The 9,773-nt window shown below is 37.1% G+C and overlaps 1 protein-coding gene across 27 annotated transcripts in view; it reads left to right on the top strand.

Annotated features, from left to right (window-relative positions):
• Positions 1-9,348, top strand: part of LOC117405087 (neurobeachin) — a 349,257-nt gene extending 339,909 nt beyond the window's left edge. For 14 of the 27 annotated variants that reach the window (XM_059031208.1, XM_059031212.1, XM_059031214.1 and 11 more), the window contains 4 exons: positions 2,827-2,928; positions 3,956-4,152; positions 4,887-5,038; positions 7,084-9,348. In XM_059031208.1, coding sequence (XP_058887191.1) covers positions 2,827-2,928; positions 3,956-4,152; positions 4,887-5,038; positions 7,084-7,174 — 542 coding nt within the window. In that variant the 3' untranslated portion in view covers positions 7,175-9,348. Of the gene's footprint in view, positions 1-2,579; positions 2,679-2,826; positions 2,929-3,955; positions 4,153-4,886; positions 5,039-7,083 lie in introns of all 27 variants that reach the window. The other 13 variants (XM_059031199.1, XM_059031201.1, XM_059031204.1 and 10 more) reach the window with 1 other exon arrangement.
• Positions 9,349-9,773: the final 425 nt, after the last annotated feature.

The following is a 9,773-nucleotide window of genomic DNA, read 5'->3' on the forward strand; positions in this document are numbered from 1 at the left end:
CTAGCCATGAATAGTGCCTCAATTAACATTTACCTTCAAAATATAGTTTCTCATTTCCCATTCAAAAAAATGTGGACCCTTTTGTATTCACTGTGTCAGTCTGTCAAACTCTATATAGTGAATCCAATAACTGACTTGATATTACTTCACTTTGTCATACTTGTTTAGATGTTTCAGATTACATTTGCCTATAATCCGATAAACTCATTTTTATACAATTTTTTTTTTAAATTTGAGGTACTGTGTGATTATTATCTGATTTTTAATACAGTTCAAATCATTTTCCTACTTATCCCTTAAAGATCATGGTGCAGTCTGGCTGAAATATAGTATCCATAACCTGTTTGCCTACACTTTCTTAAACAGTACAGAAAACATGTGTACACTTTTGTCTAAACCTAAATAATGAAATCCTGCCCTCTGTAGTCTAATAGATGTCTTAACATGTGAGTGAGTGCAGCCTTTTAACATTTGAAAATACGTTCAACAAGAGTAGCAACCGAATTAGCATTACACCACCACTTGGGAGCAGAAAGAAGTGACACTGCATATGACATACACAGTATGCACAGCAAGGGTTCCACTTTACAAAGCTTGACATCTTTAATGAAAATGTTTAAATTTGGGTGGTTGAATGTTCAGGTGCATTTCCCTGCATGTAACCTTTCAACCCTTACTTCATTCATCATGTGACAGCGAAGAATCTGTTTGGTTTTGATTAATTGCTGTGATTCCTGACATGTCCCTGACAGTTGCCTGGTTCTGCTGTGGACTTATATTACACAGTGCCCATACAGCATCCCACCCACTTCTAACACAACAATATTGGCACAGTTTTTGTTTCTGTGTAAAAAAAAAAATTGAATTCACATCTTGCATTTCATTTGGCATTTGGCTTTTCTGTGTGTCTATCCTAAGGTGTCACAAAGCTTATATAGCAGTTCTGTTTTCTTCTTTGTTATCTGAAAAACATTCATGAACCCAGTTTAAATCCCCAAAGCAATGCACAACATCTCTGTAATTGGCTCATTAGGTCTGTGAAATATGAGGTTTCAAAATATTGAACAAAAAAATAAATCCATTTAAAAAATACTCCTGTGGTTTATATAAAGGGCATTTAAACAGTGTGGTGAATTTATTAAAAGACTGGATTTATACGAATCCCCTTTAATTCTTGGAAGGCATTTCCGCCATTTTCATAGTGACTGTATTTTAGTTTGATATTCTTTCAGGGTTTTATTGATGTTGTCAGAATTGTTATAAATATTTTAGCCATTAGTCTGACGATGAGTCAGTTTGTTAACAATATGTTAGCAGTGTTTCACTATTATTTGCAGCTAGTATAAATAAGGATTTCATATCGAGCTGCAGTGTGCTTCTGTTTTTGGAGGATTCTACCTTGGCCCGCTTCCCTTTTACAAATAGACAAATATACAAGACTGTTGTTGTCGCAGTGTTTCATAAATAATAAGTAATGCACTTGTATTTTTAAACAAGGATGGTTTGAGACGGGTTAAAATATGAAAAGAGCTGAGTTCCCTTTAGAACAGCACAGGAAATGGAACGCTAAGCAGTTGTTTCAGCCAAATTCAGGTATTGAGCTCCAAATCCTTGACAAGCAGGAAATCTTTTTTTTCCCCTGAAAGAAAAAAATGGGGCTGAAAATTTTGTGCTGTCGCAAATACTTAAAAAAAAAAACAAAAAAAAACGCTGAAGTAGTTTAGATTCATTAAAGGTTGGACTCAATCAAAAAATACAATGCTACGTGTCATTTCTCTTTCCTAAGGTGACATTCAACAACACTTTCCAGTGGGGTGGTCACTCTGTACTGTATCTCTATTCCATTTGAAGCTTGTGAAATGTTAAGACAGGGGAGTGTTTGGGCCGTGTCCTGTCTCTGAAAGCATGATTGAGTAGTACAATAGAACAAGGATGACGCGTGTCAGAAAGCAGCACTGTGTTTTTGATTGAATCCGCAGCTCAGTAATGTTTCCGCAGACTGGTCCAAAACTACCAAAAAGCCCTGACATGGGGAGCCCAAAGCCATTAAACAACCAGGCCTGCTTATAATAGAAGGGCCCATCTGAAAGTGAGGTAAAACTATACGAAAGTCAAAAAAGTAATATATATATATATGTATGTATGTGTATATGTGTATATATATATATATATATGCATATATGCAAACCTGCTTATACTGACCACTCAATGGGCTGTACAAGTGTCTTTGAATTAACCCAAGGAATGTGTTACTTGGATGTTCACCAAAGTGGTCACTTTACAGAGGTGATCCTATTACAATGGTGGTCTTCAAGACAGGTTTGATTGTACAGATCATGTAACATGGGGGATTATACTGCAGAGACAGACAGCGATCCATTTAGTACAGGTGGTTCTTATCCCTGAGCTCTAAAGGTTGTTTTACAGTATATCAATTTTTTGACTTTTTTTTAGTTTTGAATTTTTTGTGGGAGGTAGCTTTGGACCAATTAGGAAACAGAACCCGTGTCCGTAGAGGTATATAAGAAAACGTTTAACCCTCGATGTACCCCCTTATCGGCGACTTTTGACGTTGCCAGGTAGCAACTTTTGCCATCCAACGCATCGACCCAGTTTTGACGCCACTGCCAGGCAGCCCAGAAAGATGACTTCTGACAGCCCTTATCTGTTCCGCCACTGTGAGTAGCTGTTATTTCTAGGGGAAAAGGCACTTTTTTTGTTGTTGTTGCAGCACTTTGTAAAGGGGAAAGGGCTTTTCCTCTGCCCCTCGGGTGGGTTTTATTGACTGCTTTAATCCTAAACTACTTCTCCTGCTTTGTGTTGCAGGTGACTACCCGGCACCGAGAGCCGTCCTGACTGGTCATGATCATGAGGTGGTCTGTGTGTCTGTCTGCGCAGAGCTGGGCCTGGTCATCAGCGGAGCCAAAGGTCAGGAGAGTTTCTCTCCAGAGCTTGTGATCCTGTAGCAATATTATCATGCTGCTTGAATGGGTGCTGCTTTTTATTCCCCAGAGTTCAGTTGTGATTTCAACGTGTCACTCTCTTGAAGAAAAGGGCACCTTTTTAATTTTCTCCCTGTCTGGCCTCAACAGCTGTTCCACTTCAGAAGCACTCAGTCTTTATAAAAACCAATCATATTATTATCATTGCCAAATAAAATAAATGCTTCATTAAAAGGGAAATCATTTACAGCAATATACGGTATACAAAAATTGGATCATGTCCTGTCAAAGGCACTATTCTTTTCAAAGCCCCACACCAATTTTGATCCAGTTCTTTCAAATGTGTTTATCACATTCTTGTCAGACTGATAACCTCTCTTCTCAGTTTTGTCCAAAATCCATTTTATGGCCTAGGGGTGGTGACAAGAGAAGGCCATCTGAAAGGACACCCATCAAGGCTGTTATCCCATCAATAAATAATGATGAAAACAGCAAGCATTACACAGCAGGCACTGCAATGCATGGCTGTGAACCAGTTCAAAATAAGTGCTAGTACCACCCACATGATTTGTTATTGACATGTCTGTGTGTTTCCCTGCTAAGTGGTGATACTTTGAATGTAGGGCCCCACATAAACTCCATTACTGCTACTTAGAGACAAAACTGTAGATTGTTGGGGAACTTTGGAATGGGGACACCTCATATATAAAAATACTGTGCAATACTGCCCAAAAAGCTACTTTTTCCTTTAGAAATATTGTGCTTATGTCCCTTACTTCACATTTCCCCTTATATTCTACCATACTATACTATATTAACAATCCTAAAAACCCATCTTTGCAATATATAACACCCCCATGTATAATACTGAATAACTTAATTTAAAAGTCTGTAGTTATAAGCTCATTCCTGAGGCGATTTATAAGCAACCGCATGTATGTAAATGTGAGGCATCTCGCCAATGTCCATGTTCTACAGGGCTAAGAAAAGTGTTGCCTCTTTGTCATTCACAGAGGGGCCATGCTTGGTGCACACCATTACGGGAGACCTCCTCAGGGCCTTGGAGGGACCAGAGAACTGCCTCTGCCCACGTCTCATCTCAGTGTCCAGCGAGGGCCACTGTATCATCTGCTACGAACGGGGAAGGTTCTGCAATTTCAGCATCAATGGAAAACTCTTGGCGCAGATGGAGATCAATGATTCCACCAGGGTAGGTGCCTCTCATTGGCCCCAGGCAGTGTAGATGAGCGACTGTATTATGTACTAAATAAAATGTTCAGTAACCCTCTGAAAAAAGAGCCAGGTCCTACGGATTATTAATTAATGCATTAAGGGACCACAAATGCACAACTTTAAAACCTTTAGTCCCATTTACAAATGTAGGCTGCTTTTAAAGTGGAGAAGCATTATAATACAGATGAAATGTGCCAGTTATCGGATTATTCTAATAATCGTTGCAGCAATCATGTTGATATCTCTTGGCTGCTGTAGGTTACAAAGTTGTAGTGTAGCAAGATATTGTCAGAAATAAGGCTGAGAGTCAAGGAAAGTTGCAGTTCAAGCGTGTATGTGCACTTTTAATCGGCAGAGAACAAAACACACGAACAAATAAACAGGCACAACGGCCAAAATAAGAGGTTAAACAAAACAATATTATGTACTATAGTATGGGCATGTGGCCACTCCCCAATTAGCACTCAATTATCTAATTGGGGAATGACCACACTTGATTTAACCCCATCCTTGCCAACCTTACATTCCCACACACACACACTATTTACATTAAGGGCTTTCGCCCTGCCACATCTAGTCTATCAGTCAATTGCATACTAATAGGACAGGACAGTGCATTGTTACTGTGAGAACCCTAAACTTAACCCTAACGCATTATTTTCCTGTTGTGGTCAAGCTTTAAAACGTGCTTTGGATGTGTTCTGTTGTCAGGCCATACTCCTAAGCAGTGATGGGCAGAACCTGGTTACAGGAGGTGACAATGGAGTGGTGGAGGTGTGGCAAGCCTGTGACTTCAAACAACTATATATATACCCTGGCTGTGACGCTGGCATCAGGGCAATGGACTTATCACATGATCAAAGGTAAGTCCTTCAATAACTGTTGCCCGGCTCGTCAATACATGAACACTCAAAAACCCTTCCAACATCTTGTAGATCCTATTCCCAGACGTGCCTAAGGTATTCTTTATATATATATATATATATATATATATATATATATATATATATATATATATATAGTTGGTTGCCCAATGTGCTACTACTGCTAATTTGTTGGGAAAGGAGTGTATTTTGAATTACTGGAAACAATATGTGTATTGCTTATGTGTGTTTATTTGTAGAATTTGGCTGATACATGACCCTATTTTAATGTGATGGTTAGGGTAGATGAAGAGGCATTCACTCATCAAGACATTGAAAATAAGTTATCATTAGTGTTACACCTAGAAAGAAGCATGAATCCCTTCTTTGACTGTGCTCTGTAAAGAAGTGTGGCTTGCTATTGTATCTTTCTCACACAAATTGCACAGTAGTTAAAGTGAATATGCAAGTATAATGCAGCACTTAATTAGATCTGTAAGCCATCACTGTTCACTTCCTACCCCACTGAACTTTAGACCCTGTTGTTTCCCCTTATAGAATGTGTAGTTCCGTGCAAACAGTACAGAAGCCATTTGTTTCTTTTCTCCACTGTCAGTCCCTGACTGTCCACAGAAATGGTGACTTTCTGACACTGGCAAAAGCTGATGCTCCAAATCTCTTCAATCACTATAACACTCAGTCAGTGGTTTACAAATAAAATGCAGTTTCATCCCAGATGAGAGGTGCATTATTTTTCTATTTATCAAAAAAAAAGTGTATATACACAAATACAAGAAGCTTTCGAGTAAAGATGGGAGAAAGCATTAACTATAGAATTATGGGTAACTGGGATATGTGACTTTCACGCAATTTGATTGGCTCTTGTAATGCTGGAATTTGCATATCACAATGACCTACTTATATATATATATATATATATATATATATATATATATATATATATATATATATATATATATATATGTGTGTGTATGTATGTTACGATAAAATTCAGAATTTTGGGAAATATTAAGATTTACTGGTAAATGTCGACATTTACCAAGCAAAACCGGTAAATGTCCGAAATAAACATGATACCGCTTTACTTCGGGAGTAAGCAAGTGTCTTTGGCTAATAACTGAATGTCTTGCTTTCGCGCATTGTAAGGCTTCAGGAGTCCTGTGTAACTACAAGTGCCACAAGTCTACTGTGCTGCAAAAAGCACATTTGCATTTAACAGAATGTTATTTTTCATCAAACTGCTACATATTTGGAGTACAATATCCTTCAACACCATTGTGAACTGTTTTATATGCAAATCTACCAGAATGTTGGTTGTTATACATAAGTGGATCACAATATTGTTCAGTATCATGTTGAACTAGTTTAAATTGCTCCATTGTGCATTACTGAAAGCTCATTCATGATTATTTTCTTAATGGAAAATGCTATGCAGAAATACATATATTCTTTGAATTAATGATTATTTTGTTTTGTCTCAAAAGCAATCTATTTTTTCATCTTTTCAGACATTTACCTCCTTATTTGGTAAATGTTGACAATTACTGGTAAAACTTAAGATTGACCAAATTCTGACTTTTGCCTTAATAGATATATTAAAGTGAACTATTAAGAAATCACTAAAATCCAAATTTGATGAATTTTAACGTTTTTATACCTAATTTGAAATTCCCAGTCAGAAATCCACTCACCACTACATTCTTTTAGTTTCTGAAAAGATTGCTTTGAAACCCAAACCTGCTGGCCGAGAGCTGCATTGTCCTCCGACGCTGTAGCTCTTGGGTGGCTGCATGGTGAGTCCGCAGTGTGAAAAGAAGTGGTCGGCTGACAGCACACGCTTCGGAGGACAGTGTGTGTTCGTCTTCGCCCTCCCGAGTCAGTGCAGGGGGGGTAGCGGTGTTGAAGGCATCACTGAAAAAGGTGCCGTAGCTCATTTTTTCATTAATGTAATTGAATTACATTTTTCGAATACTACCGCTCAAACTGAGTTTCATTTTTTCTTTCCTGTCTTGTGTCTTCTGCAGGACTCTGATAACTGGAATGGCTTCCGGGAGCATTGTCGCTTTTAACATTGATTTTAACCGGTGGCACTATGAACATCAGAACAGATACTGAATGAGGACTAAAGACCGACTGCAGTGGGAATGTCAGGTGCTGCAGAGAGCACAAGTGCTGCAGGGAGCGTCCAGTCTAGACAAAAGAACGACATAATAGAGACTTCCTCGACCTCTGATGTGCATTCCATTACACCTAGCAATAGCAGTCCATTGTAGTCAGAAACCTTGGTATTTTGTGTTTTCTTTCACACCTAAGAACCAGCTGCTACCAAGCTAGCTTGTATCATGCAAATTCATGAAAATCAAAACGGATTCTGTAAATCATATTTCATATTTCCAATGCCTTTTTATTTATTGAGGAGGGGTGGAAACTTGCATTGTAAAGACCTTGGAGGAAAAAAAAAGTCCAGTTAAAAAAAAAAGAGTAAATAAATGAATAAATAAATAAATAAATAAATAAACAAAACGATAATAAGTATTTTAGATTTAACTTGTCGTTGTAATTTCAGTCATATTTTTCAAGCTGTGAAAAAAAAAAAATCCCATTTGATACTTTGTACATCCGTTGCACAGCTTATCTTAAAGGGATACTTTTGTAAAAGTAAAACCTTGTATAAAAAATGTTTCTTATCCAGATGTGGAGTTTCATTATGCATGTATTGTACATCTGGTGTATCAGTGGAACAGATGCATTTACAAAGCTTCAAAAAACATCTTGGTGATGGGTATGGAAGTCGGCTTGTTTTAAATGAACAAACCACAAAGGGGTCTTACAAACAGTTTCACCATTTTCACACAAGGGTATTGAGAAGTGATTTTTACTTCCATGTATATGCGTGTCCATTTCACACTTAACATTTAGGACTCAGTGTAAAGAACAATTATATTCAATTATGGTCATATTTCTTTTAACTGGAAGTGTAGTGGGGAAAGCTCATTTTGTGCTTTTATGGTAAAACAACAAACCTTTTGAATGCAGTTGGTTTCCTGATCTCAGAGTACAGTGATTTGAAAAGGAAACGAAGCTCATTGTGAAATTCTCATCTCTGCTATCCTCTTGGTCATACTGAGGCACAGGTTATTTCTTCATAATTTGATGTATTGTAAAGGTGGGTGGTTACTACAGGTTTTACCTGCACACTAATTGGTTCAGACAACACACCCAGAGGTGAACTATCTAAAGTCCTTCCTGTTCTTCTTTGTATATTTGGTGACTGTTTTGTCATAGATGTACATATTGTGTTGGTAGGGCTATGAGGCATGTAACGGGAATGTCATTTTCTCAAGACAAAAAAAATACACTTGCAGTCATTTATTTAAGATTAATTAATTAATGGAATCTTTGTACTGGCACTTCTCACCAGAAACATATCATTATTTATTGCTGTGATTACTTATTTGTCACCCACCTTGTATTAGTAAATTTTAGCACTGAATTCTTTATTCATTGTTGTTTGTATTTAAAGACTATGAATCACGGGGGGAGCCAGTGTAATGATTAGGTTGTACAACCACAAGTCAGTGAGCAATATCATGAGTTTTTAGCTTAGATTTTGGGGAATATTTAGGCATCTGGAACAAACAAATAAAAAAAAATGAAAAATAAAATCTTAAAAAAAAAAAAAAACAGGTTCTGTCATCTGGAAATATTTTGGATATATACAATCCTAAAGCTATTGTAACCATGTTTTATTGCAAAGATGTGAAATATGCCAGATGTGTGTGAGTTGGAAATTAAAAAGAAAAATAAAATATGCAAAGAATTCAATGATTGGCCTTTTTCTTTGACCATGCCATTTGCACAGGTTACATACCAGCTGTAGGTGCTGGAATTGGACATTTTGCTTGAAATCAATAGTGTGTGTCTAGAAGTGTATACTTGTACTGTATTCCTTGAATTTATTTTTCATGACGGTTTTACTTTTCTAATGTATTTATTTTTTAATCTTCAGCGTTTATAAGAGATTTCATTTAAATGAAGATAATACTAGGTGAAAATCCTGCCATAATGAGTCAAATTGTTTTTTTCTGTTATTGTTTTGTTTTGTTTTCTAAGCATTTCTATATGATTTTTAAGTTATCTGGACTGTTTTTTTCTGATGTGTTATGTGTTTGAAGTTTATAAAAATAAAGAAAATTCAGAACATCCTTGTTGGAAATAATTTAAATTATAATTTTGCAGATATAATCAACCTATAACTGTAAAATAAAAATAAAATGGTTTCTTTTTCCTTTTTTTGTCGTCTTTATGATAAAACCCTGTTGGTGAGATTTTCTTATTATTTATTTTTTATTTTGTATTCCAAACACTGGTGTAACCTGAAATTATGTAAGATCTGTAATAACAAAACTGGAGGCCCAGATTTAGTCAGCAACTCTATTTACCGCAAGTGCAGCGTGGGATACGTTTGCTGTGGTTGCAAGGTCCTGGTCATCCTCTATCAGAATTAGTGGACACATTTGACTAACCACACTGCACGTTATTTCAAACCACTTTTATCTATAGGTGACATATTTTTAAAGGTCACCATGGCAGGATGAAGTTAAAGATACATATTACGGGCTCCCGAGTGGCGCATCCAGTAAAGGCGCTCCGCGCGGAGTGCAGGATGTGCCCTATAGCCTGGAGATCGCAGGTTCGAATCCAGGCTATGTCA

This window comes from Acipenser ruthenus, chromosome 9 (genome assembly GCF_902713425.1).
Source record: "Acipenser ruthenus chromosome 9, fAciRut3.2 maternal haplotype, whole genome shotgun sequence".
Lineage (NCBI taxonomy): Eukaryota > Metazoa > Chordata > Actinopteri > Acipenseriformes > Acipenseridae > Acipenser > Acipenser ruthenus.